The 19769-nt window shown below is 34.2% G+C and overlaps 4 protein-coding genes and 1 long non-coding RNA gene across 11 annotated transcripts; 2 read left to right on the plus strand and 3 right to left on the minus strand.

Moving 5' to 3' along the window:
• The first annotated feature begins 13 nt into the window (after positions 1 to 13).
• On the plus strand, positions 14 to 11743 carry LOC114873082 (general transcriptional corepressor trfA-like). 6 transcript variants are annotated; one of them, XM_029180986.2, is made up of 11 exons: positions 1754 to 1795; positions 1895 to 2081; positions 5979 to 6097; positions 6172 to 6311; positions 6397 to 6526; positions 6655 to 6792; positions 6864 to 7040; positions 7123 to 8415; positions 8484 to 8632; positions 8917 to 9506; positions 9582 to 11743. In XM_029180986.2, exons 2-11 carry the CDS (start codon positions 2024 to 2026, stop codon positions 10964 to 10966), a joined length of 4179 nt encoding a protein of 1392 aa, XP_029036819.1. In that variant the 5' UTR covers positions 1754 to 1795; positions 1895 to 2023; the 3' UTR covers positions 10967 to 11743. The 6 variants fall into 6 exon arrangements, with proteins under 6 accessions (XP_029036822.1, XP_029036819.1, XP_029036820.1 ...); XM_029180987.2 differs by having other exon boundaries at positions 8920 to 9506; XM_029180988.2 differs by having other exon boundaries at positions 8487 to 8632.
• LOC114873083 (pickpocket protein 28-like) lies at positions 1449 to 5960 on the minus strand. The gene is made up of 13 exons (XM_029180992.2): positions 5026 to 5960; positions 4710 to 4968; positions 4526 to 4641; positions 4335 to 4460; positions 4058 to 4261; positions 3874 to 3991; positions 3348 to 3496; positions 3083 to 3284; positions 2706 to 2976; positions 2497 to 2620; positions 2310 to 2435; positions 2128 to 2219; positions 1449 to 1668 (listed from the first exon to the last, which is right to left on the minus strand). Exons 1-13 carry the CDS (start codon positions 5043 to 5045, stop codon positions 1487 to 1489), a joined length of 1989 nt encoding a protein of 662 aa, XP_029036825.2. The 5' UTR covers positions 5046 to 5960; the 3' UTR covers positions 1449 to 1486.
• Positions 11744 to 12281: 538 nt separating the features above from the next.
• Positions 12282 to 16474, minus strand: LOC114873136. 2 transcript variants are annotated; one of them, XM_046287057.1, is made up of 4 exons: positions 16381 to 16474; positions 14965 to 15002; positions 14044 to 14289; positions 12282 to 12646 (listed from the first exon to the last, which is right to left on the minus strand). In XM_046287057.1, exons 1-4 carry the CDS (start codon positions 16382 to 16384, stop codon positions 12530 to 12532), a joined length of 405 nt encoding a protein of 134 aa, XP_046143013.1. In that variant the 5' UTR covers positions 16385 to 16474; the 3' UTR covers positions 12282 to 12529. The 2 variants fall into 2 exon arrangements, with proteins under 2 accessions (XP_046143013.1, XP_029036963.1); XM_029181130.2 differs by lacking the exon at positions 12282 to 12646 and adding an exon at positions 13079 to 13573.
• On the plus strand, positions 15010 to 17088 carry LOC123988124. The gene is made up of 3 exons (XR_006829667.1): positions 15010 to 16265; positions 16359 to 16889; positions 17000 to 17088. It is a non-coding gene; the product is annotated as an uncharacterized LOC123988124 (long non-coding RNA).
• LOC114873128 (X-ray repair cross-complementing protein 5-like) lies at positions 16902 to 19747 on the minus strand. Its single transcript, XM_029181116.2, is given in 15 exon segments — positions 16902 to 17035; positions 17112 to 17265; positions 17339 to 17578; positions 17640 to 17785; positions 17872 to 18015; positions 18091 to 18230; positions 18305 to 18458; positions 18530 to 18613; positions 18615 to 18668; positions 18740 to 18815; positions 18888 to 19010; positions 19088 to 19302; positions 19361 to 19471; positions 19557 to 19636; positions 19720 to 19747. Coding segments are annotated over 14 exon segments (1677 nt in total). The 5' UTR covers positions 19578 to 19636; positions 19720 to 19747; the 3' UTR covers positions 16902 to 17020.
• Positions 19748 to 19769: the final 22 nt, after the last annotated feature.

Consider the following 19769-nt stretch of genomic DNA (forward strand, 5'->3'; position numbering starts at 1 on the left):
CAAACAACAAACTTTAATTTGATAATCATAATTGTTTGATGAAATGAATAGAAAGTTTTAAATTTTATAAAAATTAAAGCTTGAAATTCGCGTGGAAGAAAATATTTTGAAAAATGGCGGATTCGTGGTGCGCATGCACAACCGGTTCGATGAACGACGTGACCATAGTCGACAGTCTCGTGCTGTGCGTGAATTTAGTCACACGCGCACCGTCAAGGAATAAACATGGCGTTGTGGAAAATGAAGTGTGTTTAGTGTTGAGTGCTTATAATTCCTTTATGTAACAATATTTTTCATTGCAATCGCCTCATAATATTCCCAAAAATGATACTGGGTTACGATTGAAATCTCATCAAAAATCTCACGCTGAAGGTAGGTCATTGAAAAAGATACATTTCTTTTTGATAAGTACTGTCGGTCATATTGTCATAAAATTGCTTTTTATGCTTTGATAAGTGATAGCTAGTTCAAAAATAATAGTTTAATAAAGATTCCATGCTCTCCTTTGATTAAGTTATTTAATTATCATACTGGTGATGACAGGTTGTAATTGTTTATAACAGAGTGTCAATATTTTCTCGTGCGGCATGTAATTCTACGTTGCAACTCTATTAAAACTTTAAAAGCCATAAAGTTTAAATTATCTTTTAGATTGTAAAAACAGAAGAAAAACGAAAGTAATTATTATGAAGATCAGAATTGTTGAATACTTTTTTACAACGGATAAATACAAATAATATATAGACATTTACGTTTGTTTTTGCTTAGTTCACCTATGCGTATAAATTATCTTCTTACCGACAGAAATAAGTTATTTTCTTAATAAGTATACTATGACAGATAATTGATTTTAACATATACAATAGGATCTCTGTTAATCGAGGTCGACCAATTAGGTAATCAAGACGCCAGAACAAATTAAATCCGTACATAAATATGATTTATGTGCACTATTCTGTCATTGTATTAATCTTGGAATAAGAAAGCAACTTTCAACGCTTCAATAAAAAAAATAATCTTAAATATGTATTACATCTTTTACTCGCATAACAAAGTATCATGTAACATGGTCGTTGTCATCTTTGTACAGTGTCTGACAAAAGTCAGTCAACTGCGCTTACATTAAAGCGTGCTCTTTTAAATTTATCCTGTACTTACATCATAGAAGAAAATAATTGTCGTCAATATCATTTAATATAATTATTCTATAAATTTAGCAATTACGTTTATTGAAATAAAATACTGTCAAGTTATTCAGATAATTTCGATCAACTATTGTTACGTCCTGTACATGCTCGATACATTGAATAATCGAAAATCTTCGATAATCGAAACCCTCGAATTCCAGTAGCGATAAATTCAAATTTCTGCTGCGTCTTTATAAAATGTATTTTACATAGTTTACACTCGTAAAAAACAATGTATATTTTTAGTGTATTATTTTATAGATCTAGTAAGCTGTATTTACCGTATGGTTTATGATAAATCACTGTACAAAGGGGTACACAATATTTTGACCTGAATCCAAAGGATGTACCTGGAGGACATTATGAGTGTGTTTGTTCTTTTGTACACGGCACCATAGACGTAGTGTTGCGAAGTAAATGATCTCCACCAAGGATAGAAAGCTAAAGCCCATGAAGAGTCCCAACAAACCACCTGTGCTGGCTGTACACATTGAATTTTATAATGAGAGACCATTGCAATTTTTCAAGTCAAGCTTTAAAGAATTTATTGTCATTTCGAAAAATTAAGTATTTCGCTCAAATTTCAATTAACTACCGTTGTTCTATAGGTAAAATATTTTTTGTTTTTTATTTCCTACTTTATTCTTGATTTATGATTTAATTTCTATGGCATTGTAGAGCACAATTAAAAATTAGTGTGCCTTTAGTTTAATTCCAGGCATAGGAGAGATACTCTATAGCATAGACGCAAGATAATCAATATTAGGACACAGGATCTGTACGTACACGTATGTAGTGGAAGGATTAGAAGGAGGAACTTAGGAAAATTGCAAACAATGGAAACCCGTTTACTAGCCAAGCGCAAGAATTACCGTGCACAGTTAATTACCGCTGGTACTTAAGTAATTAAATTAGAAGCAGAAATGCTGTATTTACGTACAGAGAAACTCCGTGAATCCAAAAAGCTCGTTCTTCACGTATTTCGTAAACTGAGAGTCGACGAAGAACAAATGAACCACTGCCATGTTCTCCCTGTTAACAAAAAGATTTAATCGTCCAATTTAATTTAATTTGCGAAAGTTCTACTCACTAATTTCTAATTTTTATATTCATTATATTTACGTAAAATATTCCCTGCCCTTCGTCACATAGTTATCCGCGATAGAGAACGAGGGCACCAATTTACTCTGCGAAATTTGGACGCTGTAGTTGATCTCAAAGCATCCTGGATAACAATTACAACTAGGTCTGCAAAATGATATTCACATCATCTACGTTCCTTACGAAAGACGTAATATTAACGACTCACGTTTCAGAAACGTTCAGAGAAGATATACCAATGTCATCGTCGTAAAGCTTCACTTCCATTGCTCGGCGGGCAATCGTTGCACAAGTGTCGTCCTTTTTTTCACAGATCGGTGTGTTCGAGGATTCTGAGAACGCACGAATCATAATCGTTAATTAGAGTGAGGAATTTATATTAATTATGTTTGAAATTCTTTATGTGAAATTGTTTACTGGGCATGTAATATTGAACGCAGTGACAAATCTTCTGCGTGAAATTTGCCTCGCACTCGAGGACGCAGTTCCTCTGCGTGTACGTTCTATAATAGCGCAACTTTCTCTCGGATGTGAAGAAGCACTTCCTCTTCCTCTGGGGAACGGATATTATCGACTTACTGGCGGTCGATATCCGAGGCGCCACGATTACCCTGGTCTCTTCTCCCGGGGTCACTGAGAACGCGAATTCTGCGATCTTCGGTGTTTCGACTGGATTGTGCAGCAGCAACTTGTGCGAGAAACATTTTCATTTGATCATTGCACTATTAATATTATTCGGATGATCTAGAGACCAGGAGATAGGAGGAGATTTGGTTTGAAAAATTTAAAGATACCTTGAAGCCAACACTGGCAGTAGACGAGCAATAATACTCCCCGACATCCGCATCAAGGACTAAAGTAAGACCGTAGAATTGTCCAGCACCGTAAGGTCTCCATGGTATGGAATCCGGGGCCACGTTCTCGTCGTAACCAGTTTCCGGACTCCAGTCGATGCTGTTAAACGGAAACGTGATGTTCAGATCGGACCAGTCTCGTCTGAAAGATGCATTGAAATTGATTAGACAATCCTAATTAATATCATAAACTATATCTACTTACGGATTGTAAAACAAGTATTTCCTGTGAACCGAATTAAAATTGCAACATATTCCTTCGTCGGTCATCGTGGGATTAAAAATCTTTTCACAGTCAGTTAGATTTCCATGCCATTTACATAGATGTAGCATCTCTGTACAGGATTGAGATACCTGTTGAAAATTACTTATTGAAGCTTAAAAACACTCCTCGGTATTAATGTAGTAGAACGTCTGAAGAAATTCCACTACGTTCATTTAAACTTTGCTAGAAGTTCCCAAGAGTTTCCAAAGTTAGTCCCTCAAAACCGCGACTTCTATGTAGTACCTAAACTACCAAAGTATCGGATACCTGACCGATCAATAACATTGTCCGAGTATAAAATTATTTTTAACTACAAGAAAAATTTATCAAACAAATTACTAAAATAATATATGATTGAGAAAACTTCTTTTTCTATTTTCAGATTCAACGAAGATACGCATAATACTTAGATGTTCTGTACACATATTCAGGATGGAAGATACATTTTGTATCTGGAGTTACTTACGTTGATCATAAAATGTAGCATATTGTTCCAATTGATTGCGCTGTCGTCAAGATTTAGACTCGTATTATGATCAAAATTGCATCTATCGTCCAGCAAGATTTTCTTGCGTGCGTCGTTACTGCAATACAAAAATTCATTATCGTCTTAGATTAGTTTTACGTTCAGGAGATTTTTATTCGTATACCCAGCGTTTATTCGAGCAGCCTCGCTCTTCTTTGCGTTGTTCATATTGCAAACAGTAACCGAAGGAAACGGAAACTCGCTTAGAGACACTGATTCAGGGCTTAGAGAGATGATAATGGGTGTTGAAACCCATTTTCTGTACAGAAACCAAATGTAATAAGCGGCGGTTAGGAATGCGAGAGAAAACGAAATTACCCAGAAGACTCTGTGAAAATATCAAAGGATGCAACGTGATAAGTTTTCTAGATATTATTTGAGAAAAATTACAATTCAATTACCTTTCGAGTATTGTTAAATTTGAGTCACCAATATAACGTAAACCATGAAGACTACTGTTCGTACAGTATTGCTTTATAGTGTTTTTAACATCCAAATGTTTCAAACGCAATTGATTTTCACATTTACTAAATTAAGAAAACGACATTTAATTAATTGTCTAAGTATTTCTCAACACAAAGTTGACTAATACCTTGAATTTTTATCATCATCCTGGTCCAAATTTTGCGCTAGAGTACTTTCTTTTTTGAGCAACGACTTCTTATTGTATCTAGATCTCAGCGTTGTATCTTTTGATCGGTACATAATCTTGTAAAAATTTATATTTACATTAGTATAACTCGTAGTTTAATGCAATAACAGCGTTATTCGATTACCTTGAAGGGCGTTGGTCGTACTTTGAAATTTTCTCGTGACGCGTATCCTTCCAAAATTTGAGGCGGTTGATACGGATTTTGCAGATGCAAAGTGTTAATCGAATACGGGAGATTAGGATCGTGGCTTCTTAAATAATTCAACGTTGTCCTGTCGACGGTTTTGTAAGAGTTCTCGAGTTCGTTGTCGTCCTGCGTTCTCGGATATTCTCGGTAATAAAGCTTAATCGGCATCGCATTCGCTTCCTGAGCTGCCTGATTGCTATACGATCAATTTATTTCTTAAGTAACTTCGTTGTTAATTATAAAATAGCGTTACCTTCTTTTGACAAGTTGCATCGGTGTCTCAAACGGCGCTCTCTTAATTTATAAGGTCTCCCCTTTTTTTTTCTCTACAAATTTCACAAACTCAGAGCAGCTTCTTCAAGGCAACCGTTTAGTTTAATCAGGAAATATTTTCCTACAATTAGGAGCAATGAAAATTGTGTCAACTTATTATACTCGTATGACGATCCTTGAGAAGGATGTCAATCGACTTGAGGTCAACGATGGCGTAGGCATCCTTTTAACTTCCTTACATGGCAACACTTCTGTTTTCCTCGCCGAGTGTGCGTACGATGACGCAGAGAATTGTAAATTACTGTTTTATCGTTCCTTTCCGAAGGATATCTTTTGCACACTTTGACTGGGCACATGGCAAGTAAAGCAAGCTTCCATTCGCTATATCGCGTCGACGTTTCTCCTTTTCTTCTTCGAATGAATGAATTTGATGCAGAAATGTTTACATATATAAGTCGTTAATCAATTGTAACGCATTGGCTGGTATAGAAGGGTCGGCTGTATTCTTAATATTGAAATCATAATGTAGAGTGAGTTGTTAAAAATGAAATTGAAAGATTGTGTCTTTCCTAGATAATAGAGACTGTTGTCGAGCAACGTGTAAATGTTTGCACAAGGAACAAACTCATTATTAAGTACCATTTATTCATGTTATCGAGCAAACATTACCTCCGACATTTCAAGCTCGTGAAAGTTTCATAAGGCGCATTAAAAACACTGAATTAATCCTGATAAGATGCACTTGAAATTGCATCGACACTTGTCGTTAGATAGTAGGTCAGCATTGTTTATCTTCCATTAATAACGTTGTAAAAGATGACACTAGATTAACGAGCAGAATTTTTTCTTCAACATCATGCAAATCTATCATTGAACAGTTACAGCAATGCAGTTCTTGATATTATAAAATTAATTCTTTTATTTTTATTATAGTCATGTCGAAGAAAAACAGAAAGAGAAAATCTGAGGATGAGAATCAATCGCCGATTGACTGGGAGGAGGAGAATATTTTTTCTGAGGAAATAAAAAATGAAATGAAATCTATGTGGGAGGTACATATTTTTATTGCTATCAATTTTAATTCTTGGATCCATGGATTTTTGTAATTATTTGTACAATTTCTCAGATTCCACAGATATTTCAGTTCCTTCATTTGGCTAAAGAAGCTTTGAATATACCTCATTTATCCATGTACGAAATGGAGCGTATGCTTTTAATTCCAAGAGCTTCGAAACAGCTGGCAAATATCATGACGTCCTTACTAAGGTATACTTAATTTAAAAAATAATTAAGCGATCAACCGGTTGAGCCGAAATCATATTTTATACTTCCCCAAAATCCTTGCTTTCAGTTCTCCAGTGACAAAAGCGAAATTAAGAAAAATACCACCCATGCCATACGAATTTTGGACAAATATTTTAGCTTACAAAATGAAAAGCTGGTTCAAAGTGTACGAAGCGAAACACCAGGATGCAGTCAAAGTAAACATCTAATTATATTGCTTTTTTAGACGTCGTTTAAAATGGTGCATCAAATTATGCAACGATTTTTTCACAAACTAAGTACATTATGTATTGCAGTGATAAAGAAAGTGATCAAAGATTTTTAGATTCTAGAAACCATCGGGGTTGAACCAGAATTCTGGAATGTTTTTCCGGATGCTCCTTTGCTGAATGGCAAGGATTTCGAGGAGTTGACCTTTAAACAGAAGGTGTGGCTTCTGAAAACAGTCTGTGATACAGTTATGGTACGACAGAATTTATTTGAGAACTTGCGACATATAAATATATATGCTTACGTATAATATATACCTTTTAGCACTCTAGGAAAACTGTGCAAGAAGAAATAGCCAAACAACCATGGGAGAACCAGTTTGAAACAGTCCTAGGAACTGATCGTTACGGGGCAAGATATATTTATTTTCCAGAATTTCTAAAAAACGATCTACGGATATACAGACATTCTCTTGATAATAAAATTTATTCGACAGTAAAGGTACCGGCGTCAGAAGTAAATTACTCGCTCTACTCTCTTTGAATTTATATTTTCTTTCTTATTATTAATATTCTTATTTTAGCCTATCAAGTCAAAGCTGCATACAAATGGAGAAAACAAAGTATCGGATCAAAATGATTTAAAGAAACAAGGTAAACGGAGAAAAAGAAGGGCAAGATGGAGTAACGGTTTACCTCCAAAATTAAGAAGAAAGGGAAACCGGTGTGATGATAAACATACGAATGATTGCAAATGCAACAGTGACAGTGCAACGAGCTCTTTAATGAATGAAGATATAGATATGATTAGTATAAGCACATGTAGCAGTAGTAATAATAATAATAATAATGATATTAATCCAAACACTATCAATGTAAAAAGATCAAGAAGTTCATCGAAATGTTCGGAAATGAGTACGGAATCGGATAAAACTTGTTGCACGAAATCGAGCGGCTACGATACGAATCGTTCGGTCGACAATCTTCATGAAAATAAATCGCCTGAAAGACCGTTTAAAGGTTTCCCGAATAGCAGTGATATTACTGATAAAAATTCTAATGTAGAAATAATTGATGGGATTATGAATAGTTTAAAGTCCGAACTGAGCGAGCAGAAAAATACTGAAGAATCTGATATTAGTTTAACGCACACCTCTGAAGACAAACACGAATTAACATCGACGAAAGAGCAGTATTTAGATACACTCAATTTACACGTAAGCAAAAGTGTAGCTAACGATGAAACCATTGATAATTTATCCAATATCTCGAAAACAGACGACGAAAAGTTGAACGAAATTATCAGTGCTGAAAGTTTGAAGTTAAACGAGAGTAGTGATATTAATGTTGTTAATGAAACGCGTCAGGTGTCGACGTCGAAATCTGACGATGAAAAATTAAATGAAACAAGAATTAATTACGATACAGTTAAAAACGATGCTAATCTTCCTGAAGAAAAGGAAGAAAATGAGATACCGAGGAGAGCAAATGGACAATTTTCAAAAAGGCAGAAATTAAATGATTTAATAATTAACGATAAGGAAATGGGAAATTCTAAACGAACGAATAAAAGTAATAATGAAGTAGAATCTAACGATGATAAAGATCTTTCTTTAAGCGAATTAAGATGCCTGTTGCAAAAGGAAGCAATGGACGACGGGTATTATCTTGATGCAGAATGCAGGGTTGATTATAATAGTAGAAAGAACGGAAAGCCAGATGTGTGGAAACAAGAAACGGAAGATTTTAACCACATGCTTTTAGAACTTGGCTCTTCGAAATTTGAGCTCGTAGCTGACAGTGTCAGTTCATTAAGAGATCTCCTTTCAACCTTTTCTCAGAAGAGTGATAATCCAGTTACCGACGCCTCTACTGAAGTACGTACTATTCCTTCTTTTTGTTTTATTTCATTTTAAGCTACTATAACGTTCTGATATTCTTTTAGCAGGAATCTATTCCTCCCTGTGAAGTACAGTTAATCAAAGAATTGACAGAATTACTAACCACCGTAGAAAAAATGGAATCATCTTTACGCGAGTCAACGAGAAGAGCCAGAGGGAAACTTCAAAAGGAATGGACCAATTTTAAAGAAGGGTATATTCAGTTTTATTTACATTAAATACATCGTTCATCCTATCACCTCGAATTTAATATGGGAATGATTGAAAATATTTGAAATAATTTGAAAAGAACGCAAACTCAGCTTACTTTTGAAACATTATTCAAACTGTTGTTCCCAGATTAAAAATCACTTTTACCTGAAACCTCTTGTAATTGCTACAATTAATATATATAATTAATTAAGTGGAATTCAGCCACATTAATGTTGTTTTTTTGTCGTCGAGCGTATATAGCAGACAAATTGTTGTATGTTGTAGCAGTGCGGAGGATCAGGACTCATCTGGGGAGGGTGTCAACTCTAATTGGTGGATTCTTGGATCACAGAGCTGTCCAATTTCCGGAGAGTCAACGTTACAAACGTTACCGCAGTTTACTGTATCCACAACTGGCTCTCAAAACCGAAACGAAGATCGTCAAGAGGATCGGCGCGTCAACACCGTCGAGTACGATACAAATATCAGTGAAAAATGTAAGAAACCTGAGAGTAAGACCGTGCAAGATGAAACGCAAGGAAGTCAGTCGGAAGGAAGCGAAGGCAACGCCCAGGAGAACTCAACAGAAATCAAGAAAGATACAAAGGAAGACACAAGCCACGAAAGTGGAAGAGTGTTGCGTGCACGCGGCGTCTCCTCGTACACCTTTTATTCAGATGACGAGACTGAGGAGAACGAGTTGGAAGAATGGGCCGACTTTGAGGCCGTGTACGCGGCTCCCGCTGCACAGACCGATTCATCCGCTTCTCACGTTACTCCGAAAATCGGAAACACTGATGGTAGAACGAACGAGGAGGACTCAGACCAAGATTGGATTCTACCGAGCTCTCGCAAAAGGAAAAATAAACGTCCATGTAAGTACATCCAATCAATAATATCAGTAATATACATATATATTTAATACAAATGCATTTATTATTATTTTACAGCTGCGAGTAAAAGATTAAAATCGTTCCAACACAAATTACAAAGCATCAAAGTTGATGCACTCCAAAATGCAGCCGAATCAACGACAACTGCTTTAAATGGAAAAAACCAAAAACCGAAGCCAAGAATCAAAGAAATCCAAATAAGTAAAACAAACGAGCCAGTCAGTTCAGAAAACGGTGATGCTGCGGTAGAAAATGCCCCAGAGAATCGTGATAGCGTGGTAAAAAATGACAAACAAATAGTGCCTTCCATGGAAATCAACTGCAAAATTGAAAACGTTGAAAGTGTACACTCAGAGTTGGACATTAAGGATGAAGGTCCTATTTATGATTCTACGAGTCAGTACGAAAATAGCTACGCCACGAATTTCAATCCCAATTATGTAAACTATTATGTGATGCAACCGAATCCTGTGAACGTTGCTCCGCAGAATGCATACGGGCAACCGGGTCCGGTAGTTTCGAATATTATATCACCGGTTCAGCAAAGTTACTATGTCCCAGGAGGACAAAATTATATCATTCATAATCCACAACCAAATTTCATACCTTCTCCACCATTTCAGCCACAAGGGCCGCAAATGATGGCGCCTCAACAATTTATCAGCCAGCCTAGTTACGTACCTTACATGATAACACCTCAGTCTCACCCTGAGTGTGTGCCTACAGAATCCCAAACCGTTGCTGCTCAACAGACGCCTCAGAATCTTTCAATGTACGTTCAATCTCCAATCCCAGCAGCTAAACCACCTCAAAACAGGTACCCCACGCCACGACAGCAAATTCCTCATCCCCATGGCGCGGTTATAAGAAGTAGTATGCCAATTAGAGGAAACTTCCCTCGAACTAATAATGGGAGGCCAACGAAGAACGTCCAACAAGCACGTAGTGGTAGACTCCAGAGGCCAAGAAGACAGGCTGTGCCTTCGGAAAACACCGGCCAAAAGACTACTTCTTTGATCGTTCTCAGTGACAGCGACGATGAGATCGAGATGATTATTACTGAAAAGACTGGTGCTACCGCTGAATCGGAGAGAACAAAAACTGCACCTCGTAAAAATTATGTACAATCCAAACAAAATATAATAGCTAAGACAGAGGACACGGCGGTGACGACGACAACGGCGGCGACCACGACGACCACGACGACGACAAAAAGTACAATTTCTCCTCAAATTATTCAACGTATGAGCCAAGGAGGTATTTCTATAACACCAATTAAGTCTGCACCACCTGTTCAGAATTCGAATACACAGTTAGTAGTGGTCGTGAACGAAACTGGAAGCCATTATGCCTTAGCATTACCCAATGGAAGCAAGTTGATCCTTACTCCTGAGCAGGTGGCACAGATACGAGCTTCAAATGGTGGTAAACTAATCTTATAAAAAGTGGGAAACAATGAACTTTGATCTCTTCTTTGTCTACAGTGTATCTTCGTAGACAACGTATTCTGATGTTCGTACAATACAGCAGCAGAAGTACGATTCTTTTCCTTGCAAAAAATGTATTAATTTACAGAAAAATTTTTAACGGAAGATGTTACCGAAGGATACATTTTCTTTTTTTTAAGCATTATTTTACTTCATCTATCAAAGTAAATCATATTTAATTACATTTTAAATGTTTCTTTTTTCCCATATTGCAGTGTTAGAAAATAATTAGAGTGATACTTGGGACCTGTGATGTCTATATCCATTTTTATATATTTTGTTATTGTAGAGCAATATTGGTGTCTTAAATTGTATGAAAATATCAAATATCTGATAATCAGAAGTTCTAGGATTAATTCTCATTTACCAAAACATATTACCACATATTGCCAAATTATGTTATCTGTATTGTTTGCAGAATTGAGTGGAACATTTTTTCTTGTATAGTAACCAGCTTTGAACAAAGTCATAAATGCATATTATTATTAATTACATACAATTTTTAAGTTCAATAGAATAAGGTATGTAAATAATCCTTACAAATAAGATAATTTATAAAATGATCAATCATGATTCATGAGCAGCAAGTTTTTGAAAAGCAATGGAAAGAAGTAAAAATATGACCTAAAATGAATTTATTTGTATTATATTAAAAATTGCAGTGATTTTGTTACAACGACAATTGTTCAGAAAATAAAGTTTTGTATCTTTGGTACATGGTAGAAAAATGAACAGCAAATTCATTGTGAAAAGACCTCGTTTTTATTCAAAACGTTAAGTTTTTATAATACATAAAAATACGTTCATCAAACATCCCTGAGAAACTTTAAGTAAGTTTATTAACTTTACTAAAAGTTTGTATTAATAAAACTGATCCCATACAATGCATATTAATATATTGCATAAATTGTACTGTAAATTGCATGAACTGTATTTTATTCTAGAAATTACATTTCCAAAAATTTTTAACAGATGTCTGTAAACAGTATATTTAATAAATCCAGATGAAGGATAATACAATTTTCAGGTAAAAATGTTTATTTTATAATCAATAATTTACAAGCTTAAAGGATGTATTCACTTCCATATATTATTTTCTTCTCTTTACAGTACGTTACACATATGTTACAAATATATTACAAAAGTATAAAAAAAAAAAAAAAAAAAAAAAAACAAAAAGCTTTGTACACTTCACAGTGAATAGGAACGTTAAACATTTTAATAACAATGAATGCGCGTTTCTTTCAATTATGAAAAAGAAATGAGACGTAGCAAAGTCTAAATTAGACTTAGATTTCAAAACATTGGAAAGTTACAGGAACTTGAATTATTTACCATCAACGTTGGCAATAAATTACATAAATATGTTATTATGACAAAGCCAAATTATTATGGGAAATCAAACAGTTCAATCTTGGAATATCTTCGCTTAACAGAAATGGATCAAGCAATTGCGGAAAATAATTTTAATAATCCTATAGAAAATTAAAGAGAGCCATGAGTGAAAAATTCTTCTTATCAGTCAGTATCTTCAATGTGATTCCTGTTCTTGTACTTCTCCTTATCAAAAGTTAAGAATTTTGATAGACGTGAACCATTATACGGTACTTCGCTTCCAGGTGGATGTAGTCGCATCTAAAACAGAAATATACATATAAATTCACATGAAAACAAAGAATAGAAATTGAACAAATCAATAGTTAAATATACTTCACTTTTCTTGTTGGACAAACTTGAATAAAATATTACCTACTGCACGACACACGTATGATGATCTTCAGGTTCACCTCATGAACAAATTCTATTCTTAGAGGTAATTTCCTCAATAATTTGCAAGAATCACAATCAAAAGTGAAGAAGATACTTTTCAAATGAATACAGAGAGAATAAAGAAATTTTTTTCATAATTACTATTTATTTGTTCAGCTTGTAGCAATGTTTTAATCTTGCGCAAATAATAACTGACTCATCTGCTAAACGTGCATCGACGAAATCAAATAAATGCAAAGTTAGTGTGCAAACTGTTGTCAAAATATCAGCCATGGATATTAATGATCTTGCCCATAATCCGTTGTCTGTTAGTTTTATTAATATTGTTACAAAAAAAAAAGAATCTAATCTATAAATTTCGGCACCAAACCTGGAAACTACATAGCACCGGTAAATTTTGAATTACAAACTTGACGTTCAATCTCAAGTTAGAAAAGGTATAAACTCTATAAAAATTCTAATACTGTTACAATCGTAGAGTCGCTTATCTTTAAAACTATACAGTAGAATTCCATTTATTTAAACATTATTGAAGGGACTTTAATAAATGGGATTTTACTGCTAAACATATGTATGAATTGTCCAGTTAATTGTCTAAACGTGTACAGAAAAAAAACATTTGGTTTATAATTATAGGACTGGTGGTTGCAAGCTTGAGCATTAGTGGAGGAGCCGGCATGATCATTGCAAAATTGCACGCGTGGCTCGGCCGTGCAGCAACAATTTTCTCATCTATTTCTTGGCGAAGTCATCCGTAGCTTTCACGTCCCCTTCCATATTTCTGAATCGCTTCTGTAAGAAAACAAAACCGACACCGCTCCGTTACACGTATATGAATAATGCTGTGTTACGATGATCGAATGATGCGTGCATAATCAATGGTAAAACTTTGGCTTAGCTTTATTTTTTGTCCTGTGCTCTGCGAGGTTCAATTAGACAATCCTGGAAATGGATTTGCATATCAATTATTTCAATTTAATTAAATTTAAATTCCTAAATATTTTAAATTTTAATAAAAAATTAAAAAATCCAATTAAACCTCGCATTATGTGTGAAAGCTAAATCGCGTTAACCGTGTAATGCATGTAACGCAGCTTAAGCGCATAAGCTCCCTTTCGATCGTTTGATTAAAATTCTTTTCTAATTCATTACGCATTGATACCTGGCTACGCGTTTCGCGTTATAAATCTTTTCCAAACGTAGATCGTTTTTCGCCATGAAATTTCGTTTATTCAGGGCTCGTGAGCTCACCGATGACTCACCATAATTCTATATTTCTCTTTACAGGCGTATTCGGTCTCGTCCACGTCGTTGTAGCAATCGCTTTTGTAATCGGGTGGTATCGGTTTACCCTCGAATTGGCAAAGCCTGGACAACGGTTTCGCATTAACGATCATTTTCTCGAAACCAGTCGGCTTCTGTTGAGGACAGTAGAATACGTCCGGGGTGTTCTTGTCGAAGACGATGCTCTTTCGCATCAAGTCGCCAGCTTCCACCGTCAGAAGTACCTGATGAAAGAAATTTCTTTGATTATTTCTTCAACATTAATCATTTTATATTGAAAGAAATGCAAGTGTTTACTATATTTCTTCTCTTTTCTAGTAATCTATATGATGATTGTTAAGTTTCTTCAATAAGGAAATCTGATCTCAAGTACGCGATATTTTCATCTGTTTCATTGAATAAGGAAAACGATTATGGCTGAGTATAATTCATATCAATCGTGCTTATTTAACGTAATTCATTCGTCGTTAAGTTTACTTTCCACTCGTGAAAGGATCAATATTCTTTGACCACCTGTTTTACGCAAGAAAGCGTACGCCGTTTGCGTGCGATTTCTTTCCTGGCCTCGCGTAAACAGACAAAAAAAATGCTAGTACGTTTCTACAGAAGAGATTATTGCTTCATAATAATTATTCCATTTTTTATTATTGATAAGTAGCTCTGTTGTTCATTCCAGTATCTAAAATTATGGATGTAAAATAAGCGAGAGTTCTATTATTGTCAAATTTCTCTCATTCAAATTCCATTATGTCTCCCAATTAATTCTACTTCAAGATTGAAGAATGAATCCACAGTTCATTATGCCAGCCAACGTTCCATTGCTAGAGGATCTCTTCCGGGTTCGTGAAACTTGGCAGGAAGTAGACAGAGGAAAGTGTGATCAAGTTTATTATGCTTACGGATAACATGGCCACCAGAGAACAAGCGTACACGGCTCCTGGAAAAATAAAATCCTATCAGTTTTACGTGAAAAACAGAAGTATCAATCTAAGCTTGCGTAAGATCGCTCGTGGACATGCTCCATTATTAAGTAAACGTAAACTGTGAAAAGTGGGCCGCTTGGAAAGGGAGTCAATGCCGTGCGAGAGACGGTAGGCTTTTTTTTTTCTCTACAATATTCTCTCATCTTTTATTAAACTGAAGATGGAATTTAAATATCAAGCTTTTTGTAATATAAGGACATTTAATAACATAGATCACCCTTTCCATTTTTTATCTATAAACAATGGGTAACGCGTTAATTAAGAAAGTAGTAATCTTAAACACCATTCAAGCGCGTCTTTTGCAAGGACGACGAGACCGGCTGCGGTTCCGCGTGGTGCATTTGATCAGGCTGATGCCCTTCTGACATTTCGTTGACAAGATACGACACTCGCGTGTCACGATACCATTCTACCTATTATACTATTATTTTTTAATATAAATTGTCCTAGTATATCATTGAACTATAACGCTTGGTATCTAAAGATCTATCTAACAAGGAAATCAATGATCTAACATTGAATTGTATGTAAATAGAAAATAATTGCATTGTAGTAGTTATGAATTAGCAACAGGTTTCTGTTATTTTTAAGTTCTAAATTTATGCGAGACACGCTAATAAGGAAAACGGCTCGCTTAAAAACAGATGAATGAATGGAAAAAGAATAAAAACAATATTGTTATGTCTGAACAAAAGAAGAGAATTTTAATTTGTAAAAGAGCTTCTATTTCGCTCATCAAGATGTTCTTATTTCTTTTTCTAGGTCAATGTTTAACGAGGTATAAAAGTGCAAACGTTACGAAAGTGATCGCTGATTCACCAAAAATTCGAGGCATATTAATTCTAAACGAGAACTTGTGGTCGCAAACGACGCAAGCAAATACATTTCAACCTGACATTTTCGTGTCGACATTTGTCTGTGACATTTAAGACTTCTGGGAATTCGTTCACCATAAATTTGTTGCTAACTCATTGCCACATCTATCATTTCTATTACCATTACATCCATTTTCTGATCAAGATTAAATTGTGGTCCTTACTAAAAAGTTGGTATCAAACAGAAGAATTATTTGATGTTAAATTTGTTAATTGCAATTTATTGCAGACATTCACTGCTGTTATTATGTCAGCAAAATAGCATCAGCGTAACGCCTAACGTTGCATGTACTCGCGTGTCTCATCCCGCATACCTAAACGAAGACGCAAGGAATTACATGTGTGAGTTTCACCATTTTTTATAGCTAAAATAAGTGTCAATACGGTCATGTATCCCGGTGTTAAATAAAACAGCCAGATCCAAATGAATTATAGCGTAAAACGAACTTGAACTTACCCATGCTGGTGAATGCGTTTTGCACGGGTAACAACACCTGTTGATCCACGCGAGACGGCGTCTCTTGGTTGACTGAGATTGCAGGCGGCTTCTCGTACTCTCCTGAAAGAGTGAGTGCCGTTATGTTATACAGGATGTATCAAAAACGTTGGCCATAACAGTATCAACGTATTACAAAAAGAACAAAGAATCTGAAGAAAAAAAGAAGCATGCACATTTAACTTTCTCCTTTTGCAAAGTGAATTCAAGTCGCAATGCTTGGTGGGAAGAAAAACCAAGTATTAGAAACACTTGTACCCTGTAGATCCTACAATTGTATTTTATAACACTTAACATTTTTTTAAAATATTCATTTCATCATCATTTGTAATTGTACAGCTAGAATTTTGGATAGTATGAAGATAAATTGGAGTGGGTGTTAGGTGGGCAGACGACCTCGTCCTTCCATATTCAGATTGGATAGTGTCATCAATTTATAGTGGGCTCCGAAGGACTTTCTTCTAATTAAGGTACAGAAGAAGTTTGTCGCTTTCTAACATTTTATTTTAAATGTTTTTCTGTACAAAAAGATATAACGCGTTTTGCGTGTAACTTATATAAAATAATTTTCTTTTAACAGTAGAACAGAAACAGCAACAAACTATATATTGGCAGCCTACAAAAAATATGAGGTACGTTAAATAAATGCAATAAATATATTCATATTTATTAATGCATGTGTACTACTATACCAATTCATCGAGATCAACGTCTGAGGTATCCATAAAGTTTTGCTTATATGAATCATCTTCATCGTCAACTTTATCTTTCATTTTATCGAACAGTTTAGAATTAATGTCGTCATTGTTTTCAGCATTTTCTTCTTCATTTTCTTTTTTTTCGTCGCTGTAAAAAATATTGTTAGTACTTACTTTAATAGCAATAGTTGCCATGTTTGAATTCTGTAAAAAGTTCTTACTTTTTCTTTGGATCAACATCCTCCAACTGAAACAGTTCTGTAATTCTTTTTAAATGTTGTTTACTTCTTTCTTTTATTAATGGAACTTCCAAAATTTCTTTCAAATAATCCTCCACTGGTGGCAATGGTTTATCTGGATTTAAGGCACGATGCGACAACGCGTGCCACCTATGCTGTATTGCAGGATTTGGTACACAGCCAGGCAAAAAATATTGGCTTCCATCTATTTCGTAACTATCTCTGTTTAAAAAGTATATATAAATAAACAATTACAAGCCCAGTAAAGTACAAATGTACATACCCCATATCAGATAATGTAAGGGAATCTATTAAATTATCTACCGCTTCGTTCTGATCATCCGTCAATTGTTTAACTACGGACTTAATCGGTCGGGTCTCCATAACTCTGCGGTCTTCCGAATATGTTAATGCTATTTCTACCAAGCACTGCGCGTTAATAAATATAATCAATTTTACGTAATAGTACAAATTTATTAAAATAATTTAATTTAAAATAAAAGATTTTAAAATACCCAGGGTTCGTCCGGAACATCGGTACAGGGAAATAAGGCTACCATTTTAGGTGCCAAGTTATCTCTGTACACTTTTCTTGCGATAGCAACCACGTTTGTTTTACGCATTGCTTGTACCAAAGAATAAAAGAGTTTTGTTACATCCTAAAAATAGAAATAAATTGAATACTTGTAAAAATAATGATGATTTTTAAGTAAAAAGAAAATGAGAAACCATACTTTTCCTTTAGTGGAAGGTAAAATAACATGGGTACCCTTACTGTATAAATATTCTAAGTTAATATTATTTCTACTTGTAAAACTATGAATTTTATAACCTTTTGTTCCACTTTTGTAACGCATGGCCTCTTCTTGTTCCTCTATATTTATAAAGATATTTATACGTATAACCACTTCTATACAAGATTAATGATAATGACAAAATGCTACATACTTTCAACTGGAACAAAAATTTCGCCATATTTATATCCTGCTACAATTTCATCCTTTGTATATGTGGTTCTTTGTCTATCCACATATTCTGTTTTGGATACAACTTTTTCATCATTTTTAGCTCTCTTCCACGATGGAAATTTACTTTCATCCACCTAACAAAAATTATAATTCTTAATAGAAATAATTATACGTGTAAACGTATTTCTGAAAAATTTTCCCTTACTTTGACAAAACTAACAATCGGTATTTTTATATCAATTAATTCTAAAACAAAATAACTCGGACTCGGTTTTTTTCGGTTCTTCTGTATAAAATCTCAAGGTAGATATAGCCATATCATATGTTAAATGTCGGCCATTTATCTAAAATATATTTAACAATATTTAGTAAAATGTATTGTAACTATTTATACATATAATGATATCTATATTACCTTTTTATGAAGAAACTTAAGAAGTACTTCGCTAATTTTAAGAGACCTTTCATCTGTTTCCAATAAATCCTCACCTCTAAAAAGATAAGACAAAATAGAACAAAAGATAAAAAAAGACAAATTTACATGTAAAATTCATTTGTATTACATTGTAATTAAGTCAATTGTAAGAAGTTGTTCTGCTATTTCATTTGCTTGAAACTGTGAAATAATATCTGATTCTTCATTAAAGTCAGACATTAAAATTATTTTCTTTTTGGAAACATCATAGCTGAAACAGATTCCAGTTAACATTAATGTCCTAATATTTACTTATAGAGAATACATCCATCAAAGTTTAAAACCTACATATTTGCTTTCATGAATTCCACTGCAGCGTAAAGTGCTTCCACCCAATTGGAACAATAATTTGTACATTCTAAATTTTCAAGTTTTTTTATTAAATCCCAATTTGGAACTTGAAAATCTGCAAATTCTTCTACATGTTCTATATCCAAAGAGTTTTTTGTATTGGAAGAACCCATTACTATTACTGCAACCTCGTCCTTTGGTCTCAAAAAAATCTAGAAAACAATATATAATAAGAATCAGAAGTAATTAATACAACAATTAAATTTGTACCATTTTTTCAATCTTCTTTCTGGCAATACATTTTGCCTTGACCAATAGAGAAGGATCATTTGATTTTTTAATACTTGTCACTCCAATATTTATTAATAACAGTAATGATTTCTGAAAAAATTACATGAACAGTTTATTTGTGCTTCATTATCAAACCAAATATATACTTTGTTTAATATATAAAAGATAATATAACCTTTGCTACTTTTGGAGGCATTCTATATACGTAATTATCATTAACGTATAAATATATATATAGATATTTTAATAATGCTTCTATTAAAAAATAAATCAAGAAAGTTAACAATAATATTAACTGTAAAGTAAAAATTAATTAAACATAATAATTTGAATAATACTTGTATTTAAACAGTATCACGCATTAGTCGAGTTACAATTTGAACATTCG

This window comes from Osmia bicornis, chromosome 9 (genome assembly GCF_907164935.1).
Source record: "Osmia bicornis bicornis chromosome 9, iOsmBic2.1, whole genome shotgun sequence".
NCBI classification, from domain to species: Eukaryota; Metazoa; Arthropoda; class Insecta; order Hymenoptera; family Megachilidae; genus Osmia; species Osmia bicornis.